This window comes from Dunckerocampus dactyliophorus, chromosome 9 (assembly GCF_027744805.1).
Source record: "Dunckerocampus dactyliophorus isolate RoL2022-P2 chromosome 9, RoL_Ddac_1.1, whole genome shotgun sequence".
NCBI lineage: Eukaryota > Metazoa > Chordata > Actinopteri > Syngnathiformes > Syngnathidae > Dunckerocampus > Dunckerocampus dactyliophorus.
In genome coordinates, this window is record NC_072827.1 from 25,172,251 (window position 1) to 25,189,065 (window position 16,815).

Below are 16,815 nucleotides of genomic sequence, written 5' to 3' on the forward strand. Positions count from 1 at the left end.
TCTACAGCTGATCTTTGTTTTACACCACGCAAACCAAATAGTAAGTACAGTAATCCCTCGTTTATCGCGGTTATTGTGGTCCAGACCCGACCATGATAAGTGAATTTCTGCGAAGTAGGATTCCTTATTCATAAATGAAATATTTTCAAAGTTAGAACATAGAAAACCTGTTTACGATCTTCTAAATATGGTTTTTAACATTATTAGAGCTTTCTAGATGTAAGCTATAGTCACCTTTACACTTGAATTACCCAATGTAGTAGACACATACAGTAATAACAGAAAATAAGCCATTTAAGACATTTCTAAGACTCGTGCTGATGTGTGTTACTGTAAATATGTTCCCGGGGGAGCTGAGTAAGGGGTGGACAGGAAGTGATGTAGGGGGTTCAGAGTTGAGTTATAGCTTTCATATTAGTGTGATGTTCTGTAACATTCAACATTTCAACAGTTTCCTTTTAAATTATGATTTAATTATGTTGTGAGCCAATCAAAAATGAGCTGTGGGCCACAAATTGTACCTGGGACACACTTTGGACACCCCTGATCTAAACAATAAAAAAAGAGAGCCTCTGGGACCACAATGAAGAAGACCTAGATGAGGGCTTTGGGAACTGAAAAAAAAACACAACCTAGAGGACAAACAGGGTTCATTAGAAAATGTTATGCAAAAAATGTGTTCAGGATGCTGACAGATACAGCAGAAAACCATGTTTGCTTATACAAACTAAAAAAGGATATTTGTCATTTGTATATGCAAGAATTGAAAGACATAATAAACACTAAAACATTTTCTTTCTGAGTCATTTTGGGCTCTGGAATTAGGAAAGAAACCTTCCCTTTGTCTGGACACCTCACAGTATATTTCTATGTGTCTTTATTAAGGGTGTAACAGTACGCCATAATTACGGTGATTTTTAAAATGAAACAATTGCTATCAGGTAAAGCGGACCGTGTGGGAAATTGGTACGCCTCTGTACGAAAATGAAAAATCCCTATAAATACATGTACTGTGACACCCTTAAGGACATGTACAAACATGTATATACTATATTATACCATCGCAAACAAAAAATAATATAGCTAATATACATTCCTGATAAATTTTTGTAAACCACTTGAAAAATTGCAATAGTTGACATTTTGCACTGTTGGATCTTAAGGAGGTTCTAAGTCGAGCTCGAAAATGCAAAAAGAAGTTTAACGGCTGTTTGCATTCAATTGCTTACGTTTTGTCTCACTCCCATTTCTTCTTTTTGCATTATGACGCTCTACTTGGAACCACCTTACGAAGTAACAATGCAAAATGTAAATTCTTGCAATTTTTCAACTGGTCTTAAAACTTTGATCAGGAGTGTACTTAAATAATATTAACATTTCCTTCTTTTTAATTTATCCATCCATCCATCCATTTTCCTCCGCTTATCTGTGTCTGGGTCACGGGAGCAGCAGTCTCAGTAGGAAAGCCCAGACTTCCTGGTCCCCGGCCACCTCTTCCAGTTCCATCAGGAGGACACAAAGGCGCTCCCAGGCCAGCTGTGAGACACAATCCCGCCAGCGTGTCCTAGGTCTGCCCCGGGGCCTTCTCCTGGCTGGGCATGCCCGGAACACCTCACCAGGGAGGCGTCCGGGAGGCATCCAGACTAGATGCCCTATCCACCTCTACTCTCAATGTGAAGGAGCAGCGGTTCTACTCTGAGGCCCCCTCGGATGACTGAGCTCCTCACTCTATCTCTTAGTGAGTCCAGCCACCCTAGGGAGGAAACTCATTTCAGCCGCTTGTATCCGTGATCTCGTTCTTTCTGTCACGACCCCTCACCCGGAGCCAGGCCCTGTTGAGGGGCTCGCAGGTAGCCAGGTCTTCGGCGGCTAAATCTTGTTCTTTTTCATTTATACTTTCTATAATTGGATTTATATTATTATATATATTTTGTATTTTACATTAGTATTTTTTACATTACTTTTTGTATAATGTATGTATATTATATGTGTATATTATATACCAAACTTTAGGGACACCCTAAGACGAGGAGAGAAACAGAAATGACAGATACATAATCAATACACATTGACTAAATGATGGCACCAGTGCTCATGACATAACAGCGTCAGACTTGTGTATAAGAAATGGAATAATGTTAATACTGTTGTCTGGCTTACTGGAAGGTGCAAGTCCATGCAGACAGACCATGCAGTTCCACACAACTTTTCAGATTTACATTGCTTCATTGAATAAAATAGACAAATAAACTACAATTACAAATAAATAGACAAAGAGAGGACAAGGTAGGATGTGAACACAGCTGACAAGAAGACATACAAAATAGTCAGTACAGTTTGCATAAATACACACAAACACATCCAGTAAGTCTTACCATCACTTTTACCAGGCGTGCCATCTTTTGGGTATTAAAGAAAGAAGATGCAGCAATGAGTGAGAGAAGAAGTAGAGTTAGTGATGGTTTGCAGGAAGTGAGCCTCATTATGGTTACCATGTGGTCTTAGCAACCCATTGGGCTAAAAAGTAAGAAGTGTTAGCCTGAAAAGTTGGGTCAAATGTCAGCAGGTTTTCATACTGTAACTGATTAAATACAACTCATATACACAATTTCAACTCGCTCTCTTTGTTGTATTATGTCAGGAGCGTTCATTTTGTACATACAAAGTTTAGTATATTTACCTTATATTGTGTTTAATTTTCTTTAACTTAGTATGGAAACCTGTTATGCCTTAACCAAGACAACTTAGTGGCCATTAATACACCACGTAATGTCTTAAAAAGACAAACAAAAATCAAGTGGTTACGAAAAAAATACTTATGTACATAAAATATTGTGTCATTTCAAATATGATTTAAAAGTATTTATATATATATATATATATATTATATGAGTCAACCATGCAATTATTAGTAATGCATGTTGACTGTTTGACATATGACAAGAACTGAACTCAAACCACTTGCTCATTATAGCCACATATACAATACAAGAGCGGGCTAAAAGGGTGGGCATTTTATTATATGCGCTTGTCTTTATTTTATAATTTACAATGTCTTTATTTTATAATTTTTCCAAGCTGGACACTGACTACTCTAAGTTGTAGCCAAGTATTATTTCTACGGTCTTGTCCCTTGAGAAGTTATACAATAAAAGATGTATATGTAATAACATTTGTATGCCTACTGTACTTTTGGCCTTCCCTGTATTATCAGACTAACTGATCTTCCATTCTTTTGCATTAAACATTTGATGACATCCATTTCCTTGAACAATTCAAAGTGCTAACAAGTGGATTACCTAACGATGCGTAAGACCCAGGAGGAAGGGCAGCTGCTGAGTTGAATGGTGACGATGCAGAAACAGTTGACACCCTGGACTTGGCGCTGGAGGCGGCGTTTACATCGACGTCGCTTCGGGAACGCTGAAGGGAACCTGGTATAATTGGTAACCGGGTGCTCACCAGTTTAGCTGAGACAACAGAGAAGAGAGTAATCACTTCTATTGGACTCATAACGTTCATTCACGTACCAGTGTTTCCCCTACATTAACATTTTTTTGGGGGGTGGGGGGTGAGGGAATATAGCATTATATATATATATATATATATATATATATATATATATATATATATATAGCATTATATATATATATAGCATTATATATATATATATATATATATTATATATATATATATTATATATATATTATATATGAATATAGCAATATATTCATGATAGAAAGCGAGAGAAAAATTCCAAGATAATTCACAGTCAAAATAAAGACATATGATTTCATTAATGTAATAATACAATCGCTCCTCCACATGTGATAATGACAACAGATGATAAATTATACATTTGGTTAAGCATACTTAATTTGTTTAATAAAATAATGTACAGACATTAAAAGGTATCCTGGCGCGATATCAAAAATAACAATAAAATCAAATTTACTTTGGGGGCAAGAGGAAATGCTGTTGGAGGGGCAGGGCATCCCCCAAAATATAACAGTAGGGAAACTGTAGAAAAAAATATTCTACAAATATTTTATATTTTATCTTTCATTTTTAATTGTAATTTAATATCAATATTTCATTAATTACTGTAGTTTTATGATGGTAAATATGCAAATATGCTTACTCCTTGCTATGCTGCCTCCAATGACAGTTTTCACAGACAGTGGTCGGCTGGAATGAAGAGAAATGAAAACAAGCTTTAGAATCCCACACTAGTGACAAATTAACCCGTGGACATGAAAAGAAAGCAGTATTTGAATTATTCACACATGCACACAGCAGATCCAAACATCCTAAAGTCCATTGGGTGCTGGTTCCATGCACTTATGTTGAAATTTACTGATCTAGTAGATTTTCAAATAGATAAAGTAATGCACAAAGCAAACAACCTTCTACCCAATAATGTTCAACATTTTTTTCCAACCAAAGAGGGCAAATATGACTTCAGAAAAAAAAATCTAATTTAAAAACATTTCTACACACAACACTAAAAAGCATATCAATACGTGAAATATGTGGAAACGTATCGCGTAAAAAAGTTAAACAATGAGCCAAGTTAAGAAACCAACTAGAGATGCTCAATATTGAATTTCTTACTGATATCAGATATACTGATATTGCCCAGTACTTAATACCGATATCAATATAGGCAACAGCTCTTCCCTGAAACTAATGTCAGGTCGCATCTTGTGTTATGAATGAACACATTATTCTTCTTTTACTGTGATGCCACTGGATGCACTTCACAAATAAACACTGTTTGGGTTACTGCAATATGTGATGCAAGTCTAAAAAAGTGCCATATTTATTTAACGAGTCAACTAAAATAACAGGTTCTCCTACTATCAACAAGCATGGCAGGTTAGTCTTAATAAATTCACAAATAAGAATCAGGCTATTCGACGAGTCAATTCGGAGGAGTCTGATTCGACTATCAACCTTGCTGTTGAATTGTGTGACAATGTCGTGTGATCAAGATTGTACCATCCTGACTACATGGTGGTGCCCACAGCTGCTGCATACATTTTTACAAAGAATGTCTTCATTTTTGTTATGAACAGCCAATTTTGATACACACTCTAATTAGTGTTAATAAAGAATTGAAAATGACCTATGCTTACTACGCATTAATAAAATCACCTGCTCCAGTTGCACAATGCAAAGCATCTGAGGTGAGTGCAAGGACGACCATCAACATGGCTCATAATGGTTCCTAAAAAAAAATCATCCGAAGTGTGGAAGTACTTTTGAAAAGATGACCTCAAGAAAGTAAACAGCACTTGTGACAGCAGTTTCTTACAACAACCAACATGGTATATCATTTAAAACGGGTCATGTTTACAGTACAGTATATATCTCGACTCTGGATTTTAATCCAATAAATGTACTTTAATATAACTTTGTTATGCACGTTTGAAATGGGCTATATGATGACCAGATTGATCCACATGTGCATGCATCTGTCACATATCTACCTCTTCACCTGTGCACAATTGTATAGTTGTATTCAAAATCATCCAAAAATCACAACAAATGGAGAAATATATGTAAACACCTTAAACAAGAAGCAAGACATCAAACAAAAATGTCTCCAAACTGAAAATGTTTTCTTACTTAAGACTCTCCTGAGAAGACGACGAGGAACGATCCGATTGGGGTAGAGACATGATACTGTCAGAGCTCTTCAGATGAGTCTGCAGTGCTTTCTGATATGTGGACTCCAGTGCTTGGAAGAGATGCTCAGCCTCTCGGCTATAGTGACCATGGAAGCCCCAGTAACATCTAGACACCAGGACAAGTCAATGGTTAAGACATACATTGATTCAAAACAAGTGGTCACCTGTCTTGAAAATAAACAGAAAACATTAGACATCGTGTGAATGCCAAACAGTATTCAAACCATTCAGGACATGATGGACATCTATAGATACAATCCAAAAACATCCCACTTCTTCCATAATTCTGCTCTTCCTGCAAGAACATTCCCATTAAAATGAACATGACATTTTTTACAAGGTCCACATTTCTGAACCGGTTTAAACAAACCCCACACCAAAATGTTCAGCTCGTTCAGACTAACAATTATCCATATCCCCCAAATTCCTGGTTTCTCCAAATTTCCATGTTTGCCCCAAAAACAAATGCCATTTGATCTAAACAATTCCTACTACGTACTTCCACAACTTCAACCCATTCAAACAGTCCCAACATCAAAACATTCATGCTAACAACTTTCCACATTCCAAAAATTCCCAATCAACCTTTTCTGTACAGCATTTCAATTCAGCTTCAGCTCTTCGGCATTCACACACAATTTCTACACAAATTGTCTTCTGTACTTGATGTTGCACTTACTTCCTAGCAATTGATCTGGCTTCAGAATCAGCATCATGAATGCCTTTCCTGATGGTTTCAGTCAGAACAGCAACATGCCTAGGATAGGAAGAAAACATGGTGAGGAGCGCTTTAGTCTCTAGTAGTTCCCTTGGTGGTCTACAGGGAATGTGAACACTTGGAACGTTTTTCACATGATTTTTAAAGTCCCTATTAGAGAGGGGGAAAGTTTCCATTTCATTGGAATGATTAAAGTTTCCCACTGTAATGGACATCATTAGTGGTGCATCCAGCCAACGCTTAGTTGCCTCCAATGCCATCATGTGGCAGGGGAGAGGGGGGTAAATGGTAATCATATCTACAGTGGAGAAAATAAGTATTTTATGATATGAACAGTCCATCATTTTAATGGCTTATTTATTATGACAGAATGTAAATAATAAATAAATAAATAAATAAATAAAGATTCTGAATTGATTTGTATTTGACTGAATGAAATAAGCATCTGATCCCAATACAAAACGTTGCTTCGTACTTGGTGGAGAAACCCTTGCTGGCAAGCACAGAGGTTCACCTCACATGTTCAACAGTAACGATGGTGCTGTTGGGCTCGTATTCATCGTTTCTCTTCCTCTAAACACTTCCAGTCAACTTGATGCCAAAGAACACAATTTTGGTCTTGTGAACATATCACATTCTCCCAAGCCTTGTCTGAGTCATTCAGGTGAATGGCTGTCAAACTTCAGACAGGCCTGTACGTGTGTCTTCCTGAGCCAGGGGACCTTGTGAGCACTGCAGGATCTCAATTTGTTACAGCAAAGTGTGTTACTAATGCTTCTCTTGGTGATTGTGCTCCCAACTCCCTTCACATCAGTAACCAGCTCACCCTTGTCATTCTGGTGGTCCCTCACCTCACACATGATCATCCTTACCCCACTAGTTGAAATCACGCATGAACCTCCAGAGCGAGGTTACTACTGTATCTGTATTTCTTTTATTTGTCAATCATTGCACCAAAAGTAGTCTCTTTCTCACCAAGCTTCTTGTTGATGGTCTTTCTTGTAGTTCATTCCAGTCTTGTGCAGGTCTACAATGTTGTCCCCGAGGACCTCTTTGGTCTTGCCCATGGTGATGGAGAGGTTTCAATGGAAGACACTGTTTGTGTCTCTTTTATCCAGATAATGATTTGAGATTAAGACTACTTTCCTAAAGGGACAGGACTAATTTGTGTACTTCATAAACACCTTTGGTGTGCAGGGAACACAATTCTTGCTGGTTGGTAGGGAATTTTTTTACTCTAATACAAAGTAATTCATAAACTGTGTTTATTTTTGGGTGTTTTTTTACATTCTGTCTCTCTATGTTCAAACAAATCTACCATTAAAATGATCTATTGTTCATATCTGTTTAAAAGGCTAAACTTACCAAATCAACAGGCAATCAAATACTATACATTCCCCACTGTATATGCAGTACAATACACAGTTCAACAACTGTGATGCAAATATACAAGCGGAAAAAAAAAATGTAACGATTTGGTGATATACATTTACCAAAAAGAATGTGCTGCTTACCTTTCTAGTGTGTTTGTGTGCCACTCTTGTAGCATCAGGTCTAAAAACTCATAACAGCGTCTGGAAAAGGGTACAACATTTACATTTCTTGTATAAATAACACGATGATACTGTACAGTTGTGCTATTAAAAACTGCATACACTGCATGGGGTTACTAGGGTTACAACAATTCCGGAATCAGTAAACAAACATGGTCATTACAGTTTTAAAACAAATCAAATCACTTTTGACAACTAAAGACTCGACTCCCTTACCGTCTGACTGCGACTGATTTGGAGGTGCAGTTACTTGTAATGATGGGGATAAGACGTAGGTAGTGTGTATGCTGGAAGAGGAAACAGAGCAGGGATATCAAAAGCCAGGCTTTAGGAGGAGCTGGAGCCAACCCTCGACCCCTGACCAACCGCAATAGAGTAGGTGTGGTCAGGGAAGGAGGAAGAAGGCAGATTTACCTGTACACAACTGTGATATTTATGGAATATTTTATTAAAAGAGATTTACTATAATGCTCCACTGGGCATTTCATTTTAAAAGCATTTCATTTTAATTTACTTTGACAATTTGTGGAGAAAATGGACTTGTATATGTATAAATACTGCAGGCTGAAAATAGCCCTCGGGCCGCACTTTGGACTCCCCTGTCTTAAAGGGATAGTTCAGATTTTTTGACATGAAGTTGTATGACATATCCATCAGCATTGTAGTCCAGTAACAGCGACTTACCTCCTACTTGGTGTCCTACATCCAGTACTGGTCAGATTTCTATGATGAAGAACGTAGTTCCGCTTAGTTGCTGGGAACAATTAAGTAAAGAGTTTGGCTTCTAAAAACAATACGCGTTCAAAAGATTATTACATTTACATCACAAAAATGCATTCTCAAAAACTCAAACCTCACAAGACACTCGGCGTCATATCTGCCCCCCGCCGTATCCCTGTGCACTGTCGCCTGTGCGTTCATGTGAATGTGACCAAGACACTCACATCTTCTTCCACTGTCATACACATGAACGCACAGGAGACAGTGCGCAGGAATACAGCGGGATGCAAATATATAACGCCAAGCGTTTTGAGGTCTGATTTCTTTGAGATGTGATGCAAATGTATTAATCTTTTGAACACATATTGCTTTTAGAAGCCAAACTCTTTACTTAATTGTCCCCAGCAACTAAGTGGAACTACGTTCGTTATTACGAATCTGACCAGAACTGGACTCAGGAGACCAGTGGGGGGTAAGTTGCTGTTACCGGACTACAATGCTGACGGGGATGTCATACAACTTCATGTCAAAAAATCCAAACTATCCCTTTAAGCTGCTGACTAAGTAAAAAAATGAAAGTCTATTTTAATGTGTGTCCTCTTGGCTGACGGCTGGATAATACACCATAATACATACAATATAGGAACAATGGTAGTCGTTCTCATCTAGAAATCTCACCCGGAGGATTAGGCGGATAGCAGCCACTCCAGATGTGGCCATGACTTTGGCACTGTTGGGCACAAGGTTCAGCAAGATGGGCATGACATTTTCTGCTCCGTGGTCAAACTTGTTGCCCAGCAGGGATGATAAATGTCTGACAGACAGAAGGGAGGACATGGTGTTGAAAAACAATCCCAACATTTGCATCCCTTCCAGAGCTTCTAGCAGAAACACAGTACTATTGTAAGTGTAGTATATTCCTATTTCCTTCAAATTTCAATCATTCTTTTAGTCATCATCGGCAATTTGATTGTACTTAGAATACCATGTAGCATGTAGACTACCATGGCCACGGTAGCTAAACTCAAGCCTAAGTGGGAAGAAGGCCTGTTTATGTCTCTGCTATGGCTCACAGTGTTTCTACCATCATTATGCACGCACACATGCAATCTAACTGTGGAGGAGCAATTGCAATACAGTTGGCTGCACTGTGCATATGCTCACATGTCGGTGTCAGTTTCGTCAGCCCAATCTTCCCAACCCGCAGACACACACACACGCACACTGTACAGCAATTTTTTTTTTTTTACTGTGAGGAGCACTCACATCTGAATTGGCTACGCTGCGTACGTGCGATTGTGCATGTGTTTGTGTCCCTTTTGTCAGCCCGACCTCCCTACCCACAGATACCCACACACGCTGTGCACCTTAAATGTAACTATGAAGGAGCGATTTCAGTCCAGTCGGCTACACTGACTGCGTACATAACTTTGCGTGTTTGTGTCAGTTTCATCAACCCAAAACCCCCTACCCACACACAAACACACACATACGCACGCGCACACACACGCACGCACGTTGTGCACTCTAAATGTAACTGGAGGAGTGCATGCATGCATGTTTGTGTCGATGCTCCCCACCAGCCACCCCAAAGATGTAAACCTAAGGCAAACACTCTTTTAATTTTGCTTATGAGAGCCATATAAGAATAAAGCTGTCAATGTACACCGTCAGCTCACAGATGTACGGCATCAAGAGATGTGATACATAAATATATATGTACAGTATGTGCAAAATATTACGTAAACTATTTTACCTTCGCTTATCTAGTTTGGATACTTTACTTGCATCCAGGACGCCTTTGTCACACAGTAATCTTCCTTGATTGATTATAATTACTAATACAGTAGTTAAAATTACAAAACAATAATTAAAAAAAAAAAACAATCAAATAACGAGACTGTTTGGATTGGGGAGGCATAATGCAATAATATCACAACAGATGGGAGTACCAACATATCAACCGTTAACAGGGTTGCCGTACAGGGGGGAAACGTTAGGACAATTCCAAGGGCCCCTGACTGACAAAGATGTGGTGACTGCCCAGAGGGGGCCCAATGTGATTTTTTTTTCTTCCATTGGGCCCCGAATTCCTGGCGGCGTCCATTCATCAACTCTCAGCTTTTCCAGTTCATCTGTACTGTGTTCCACCTCATCCGATTTGTAATAAAATGTAGATGAGGAATGTTTTTGGTCAGAAAGCCTAATGCTCGTTTCATGTCTCAGCAGGGCTCATCTTCATTAGCATAGAAATGTTGCATATGATTGCACTGTTTAGCCTCACCAGTTCTAGATCATCATCTGGTATCAATCAAAACTAATATCCTGCTGATAACAAATTGGGTGTAACAAGTGCAATGGCTGTTCAGATTAAAGAAGAAATGATGACACTGCAGTTGTACTTCATATGAGCCTTTCCAAAAACAGTGGCGAATCATTTCCAAAAACTGTTTTGGATCATTTCTTTGGAAGTCAGAAGATACTGCAAATTATTTTATATTTATGCAGTAAAGTTTTAGAACTACAGTGTGGAAATACGTATTTCACCCCAAGCTCATTTAGCAAGCTTACTAAAACTCTTACAAAGATAGATAGATAGTCCAGAGGTCAGAGGTTTTGTGCATTAGATCACCAGGGCTCACATCTTTGGTCCATTCCTCTCTCCTCTTCCTCTCCCATTACTCTCCAAATACTGAAGGTTTTGAGGGTGTTGCTTGGGAAAGTTTCAGTTCCCTCCACACCAGTGCCGGCTGCTGGTCAACTTGGACATATATAGATAGGCCAGTCTATAAGCCGCAGGTGTCCACATTGCAACATGGGATATTTAGAACTTCATGTTGCACAGACAGATTTTTTTTAACTTTTGATTAAATAAACAGAACAGTGCGTGTGACACAGCAAGTTAAACAGTGCCGAACAGTGCCTATAACATGGCTAGTTAAGCAGTAGCCTACCACAAAAGTCATTCTTCGCAGTCTCCTCCTCCTCCTCCCAGGAACTAAAACCACTAATGTAGTCTTCTTCAGCATCAAAATTGAACAGCCTCATACTTTCTTTGTCACACACTGTCAGACACTCTCTCTCTCTCTTTAGTTTTCGCTCTTTGTGTCACTTTTGCCTGGAGCCATTAACCATTTATCTTGTGCTAAAGCTCTTCATCAAGCAGTGGTCCAGCCTTTCGAAACCCGTTGTTGATAGTGGACAGTTTGCGGTCCAAGTAGTCCCAACAGAGCTCTAGTAATTCTACCCTTGATCAAAGTTAAGATGTGTCAGAGATCGCTGTATAATCTAATAATGGTACAAAAAAACTTATTTAGAAAGTCATAAACAGGTTTTCTGTGCTATAATTATGAAAATATTCCATTTATTAATATGGAATCGACTTCACAGAAATTCACTTATCATGGACGGGTATGTAACCAATTAACCGCGATAAACGAGGGACTGCTGTAACGTGATTTTAGCTGCTCTGACTGATGCATGACTGTGGACTGTGGACTGTGGATGCATGACTGTGGTTGCTGTCAGTCAAAGGTCAAAGACCACCCTACTCCATTCACACAGTGAAGCTCAGCTTCCCTGGAAGTGAGTTTTTGCCGGTTTGTCCAATCAGGTTCTTTCTTTCTTTCTGTGAGCCTCCATGGGCTGAAGCTCGAGCTTCAGTGGATATTTACCATAGTGTCTGTGCTGCTGCCAAGGGGAAAGGGATCACTTCAGAGAGCGAACTTACTCAACAGCAAATTAATGCCCAACACACTGACAACATTAAGTGCATTCCAGCGCACTTTTAATACAGTTTTAAGTCTACATATTGAAGTTTAACAATGCATATTTTACCAATTATTTTATTACATTTAAAGGAGAAGTTCTGCTTCCCCTGTAGTCAATGAGAAATCACCAAAGATCCACATACACTACTCACAAAAAGTTAGGGATGTTCGGGTAAAATGCACTATAACCTGCACATGTGAATTTCATTTGACCTTCTTTAAACTTGGGAACGCACATGTCCAACTGTGCAATGTTTCAGTGCTTGCACAACTTTGGTTATCCAACAAGAAGCTGAACAGGTGACTTTTTTATTGTTTTTAATTTTCACAGAAATGCATTGCATGCAGTCTGCCAGTCTCTTCCCAGCTCTTTGTATCTCTGTTGTTGTCTGAGAATATCCTGTTTGAAGCCTCGAAATGGCGAGGCACTGTTGATCAATTGTTAGGTGTGGTCTTGGTCTCATGATATCAAAATGTGAACAGCCTGACGAATTAGGACTGTTTAAATACCAATCCTGTTTGACCCTGGACATTTATTGGTCCAGTCATGGATCACACGCCTTGTAAATTTTGCCGTTTATATCTTTGTTACAGCAAAAGTGAGCAAGTTGTGTAAAAAGTACTGAAACACTGAACAGTTGGAAATGTGCATTGAAAAGTTTACAGAAGGTCAAAATAAGTTCACCTGTAAAGGTTATGGCACATTTTAGCTTCATTCTTTAAAAAAAATTTACCAAAAGCATAACATTCCAAACTCTTTGTGAACCGTATATGTACCTATGGGATTACGGTCAAAAACTGGCGAGGCCACGCCAGGATCTGAATGTACTTCTTGAGCCACTCCTTTGTTGTCTTGATCCATGTTTTGGGTCATTGTCATACTCAAAGGCCAATCCATGACCCATCTTTAGTGTTTAGGCTGAGGCCAGGTGGTTCTCATTCAAGTTTCTATGGTACATGACCACATTCAGCAGCTCCTCAATGTGGTGAAGTCTTCTTGTACCCGTAGCATAGAAATAGAATGTCTCCACCTCCATGTCTCCGTGCCTCCAAACACGTCCGGTCTACTTGATGCCAAAGAGCTCCATTTTGGTCTGATGTGATCACATCACATTCTCCCAACCCATTATATGTTTTCACCGAGTTTTTTGCTGAGGGGGCAGGACTAATTTGTGTGCTTCACACATAACCAACCAGAATAATGAAACACTTGCGTCACTCAAATACAAATTTATGATGGATAATAACATTAGATTTTTAGTTGCCATTATGTATAAATACTCCCTAAATAACCCTACTATAAATATTCTGAGCAGTTTCATCATTTTTATCAAAATCAAAATGTTGACAGAGGCAGAGACATTGGGTAGGGTCAGGGTACATGAAAGTACATTCAAATAATGTACATTACTTTCTGTCCAGATGGGATTGATGGGATTGCACTTTTTTTTTTTAATCTTACCCCAGGGTGATGCAGGCCTCACGGACCACCTGGGAGCGGAGATCTTTAGCTGACAGTTTGAGTGGCACCTCCAGTAGACGTAGCTGCTGAGGGAAGCCCTCATACTCTGCTGCCCCGGCCAACATCAACGAGCGAACCTTTTTCAGCTAGAAGAGACCAACATAAAGAGCTGGGAGTTAATATTTAACTGTTTTCTCATCTGAACATCTTGTTTAGATGTGTATGCATATGTGTAGTTCTCCCCCCTTGAAGTTCTGATAGCAAGTGTGTTGAGCATAGATGTGTGACTTACTGCCACAACTCGATGCTCCCAGTCATGTTTGTCATCTGATAAAACTTCTCTGATCTTAGTCAGCTGATCCTCCAGCTCCCTGTTGGAGTAAATCTAGGGAAAGATTTGTCTTTATTATTATCAGAACGTGTTAATCTGTCGTCATATCTTGAAATACCTGAACTGAGGGCACATCTTCAAAGGCTTTTATGAAATCCTCTTCATCAACAGCACCGGCACCTGCTTCTTTACCTGTGGAAAGAACATTCAGTTTTGACTAAGCACACACAGCATAACACTCCCGAACAAAATCTTACAACAACTGCAAGTATTTGAAGATTTATTCTTATTTGGATTGTAAGTAGAGCATAAAAATGGAGAAGGGAAAGAAAAAGAAGAAGCAGGAGCGAGAAAATCCACACAGCCACACTGACTGGCACCGGTTACACATGGATTAAAACAATCCAAAGGTGTACTTTCTTACATCTATAGCCTAAATATGTAAAACCCCTTTAACAGTACTCGGTTTATTAGTTTACCCACAAAAATTAAAATTGATGTAGAATAAGTTTTTAGCAAAAGATTAACTAGTATTTATTTGGTGAATTCAGAGATAAAGTTGCGTGTTTAGTTTGTGGACAGCAGATGGCGATATTTTCAGACTACAATTTCTATGCCACTAAGCCACCAAACACTCAGCGAAGTTCAAAAACCTGACTGATGACAAGACACCTAAAGCAGTGCTCTATAAGCTGCAAAAACAGAGAGGCTTTTTGAAGACCAACTTGGCTAAAACCAGTAAATTGTTGGCACAGTCCAACTCACATATTCAAACGGACTTTACAGGTTTATTCAAGCCTACATTCCTCTCACTGAACAAGAAAAAAGAAGTAAAAAATGTAAATGAGGTGGCTGGATGACAAGTTACATGCTTATGTGAATTTGAATAAAGCTGATTTATTGCTGATTTTTCTTTCTTTTTTTATTTTTGTTTAATGTTTGCTTACATTGAATAAATTATGTTTTTGCTAAGCCAGTGCTTAATCATCACATTTACCTTTACCAGTTGCATCGTGTCAGAGCAATGATTTCTTTTCTGCTTTGTAAAAAGACAGAACATTAAGCATCATTTAGTTCAGCCTGTTGGCCCTCCACAATACGTTCTGTTTCTCATGTGGGCCCTTGGGAAACCCAACTGCCTGCCCATGCTACAACGGCTCCACATAGCCAACCTCCAATTGATCAGTGCACAACCAAAATCAGTCATGGAGTTTTTCTTGTACGTGATGGTCTCCAGTGGACACGGTCACCTGTGGCCTTCGTTGTCGTTGCAGAACTGGGTCTTCTCGCGGAAGTCATTGCAGTTCTCCTGCCACCAGGAGGTGCTTTAGAGGATGAGGAGGAGGAGGACCTGCCTCCATCAACAGAGTCCTCATCTTCAAAGTTTTTATCTACAAAAAAAAACAAAAAACACAAAAATATTAAAGCATATTTTAAAAAAAAACACAAAATGACAAAATTGCTGGGTTATGGCAAGATACAGTATTTTCCATACAGGCATGTCAGGGTGCAACTGTTAACTGTTCAAAGTGTTACTGCTGCACTTTATGGCACATGGCTTCCATATCATGTAGAACAAGAGTGCATTTGAAAAATACTGTACACATAATTTGCAAATGTAGGAGAGGGCCCCTCTAAGGGGGGTCCGGACAGAAAAGTATATCATATAGAGATTTTATTAAATGTATTTCACCTCCCCAACAACCACCACTCAGCTCCTGCACATCCTCTATACTGGACCGTCTTTAAATCACATTATAGGAAGATACCAAAAGCTGTAAAAGTTTCTCATCTACATATATCCCACAGGGTTTGGTAGTTGTATGTTCATAAAGAGGAACGACAATTGTTAAATTGTATGTCATTGTAAGTCATTGCAAATGGATGACATAGAAACAAGGACGAGAGTTGAAGACAAAAAACAAATAAAACTGGAACCACAGGATGAAAAACAACACAGAGTAAGATCACTCGCCTGAGCCGGATGATGGGATCATGTTCCCAGACCTTTGAACTTCGTCAAACTTGCTGAAGATAACATTCAAACTATGAAGGCAGGGAACAAGAATAAATAAAACACAGAATCCAAAAGACAGAACAATTAAGCGGTGAGGATCCAAAATATACACAACTTAAGAAAGGACTCACACTAGGTCATTTGTACCATGATGGATTTGGACTTGCAATTCCCCCTCTCTCTCTTGGCTCCTGATGGGCTGCGTTCACACTGACCATTCATTTTAGAATGCATTTTACAGCAATTTTCCTCACTTCGTAGATTAATTCCTCTACTTGGGAAGATGGTGGTTGTCATTAATTACTTACGAGAACAGTGACCGCATTGATGAAATGATGTCTTTGTTACACACACATAAACATGCATGTAGTATGCCCTGGGTTTTGACTTTTCGACTAATAAATAGTGTACAAACTGGGGCCTGCGAGCCATGTACGGCCCATTATGCTTTTTAATGTGGCCTTGTTTTATCAAAACCATTGAACACAGACACAGAATTTGTAATTTTTACGTTTCTACTAGAGGTTCTGTGCTTTCCGATGATGTACATG

General features: G+C 39.0%; 1 protein-coding gene across 35 annotated transcripts in view; it reads right to left on the bottom strand.

Moving 5' to 3' along the window:
* clasp1a (cytoplasmic linker associated protein 1a) overlaps window positions 1-16,815 on the bottom strand; it is a 67,834-nt gene that overhangs the window by 31,776 nt on the left and 19,243 nt on the right. For 22 of the 35 annotated variants that reach the window (XM_054786237.1, XM_054786242.1, XM_054786230.1 and 19 more), the window contains exons 8-20: window positions 16,223-16,293; window positions 15,498-15,638; window positions 14,366-14,439; window positions 14,209-14,301; window positions 13,917-14,062; window positions 9,363-9,498; window positions 8,181-8,251; window positions 7,926-7,985; window positions 6,373-6,450; window positions 5,632-5,799; window positions 4,142-4,188; window positions 3,300-3,470; window positions 2,376-2,399 (exon numbers count right to left, since the gene is read on the bottom strand). In XM_054786237.1, coding sequence (XP_054642212.1) covers window positions 2,376-2,399; window positions 3,300-3,470; window positions 4,142-4,188; window positions 5,632-5,799; window positions 6,373-6,450; window positions 7,926-7,985; window positions 8,181-8,251; window positions 9,363-9,498; window positions 13,917-14,062; window positions 14,209-14,301; window positions 14,366-14,439; window positions 15,498-15,638; window positions 16,223-16,293 — 1,280 coding nt within the window. The remainder of the gene's footprint in view (window positions 1-2,375; window positions 2,400-3,299; window positions 3,471-4,141; window positions 4,189-5,631; window positions 5,800-6,372; window positions 6,451-7,925; window positions 7,986-8,180; window positions 8,252-9,362; window positions 9,499-13,916; window positions 14,063-14,208; window positions 14,302-14,365; window positions 14,440-15,497; window positions 15,639-16,222; window positions 16,294-16,815) is intronic. The other 13 variants (XM_054786261.1, XM_054786239.1, XM_054786233.1 and 10 more) reach the window with 1 other exon arrangement.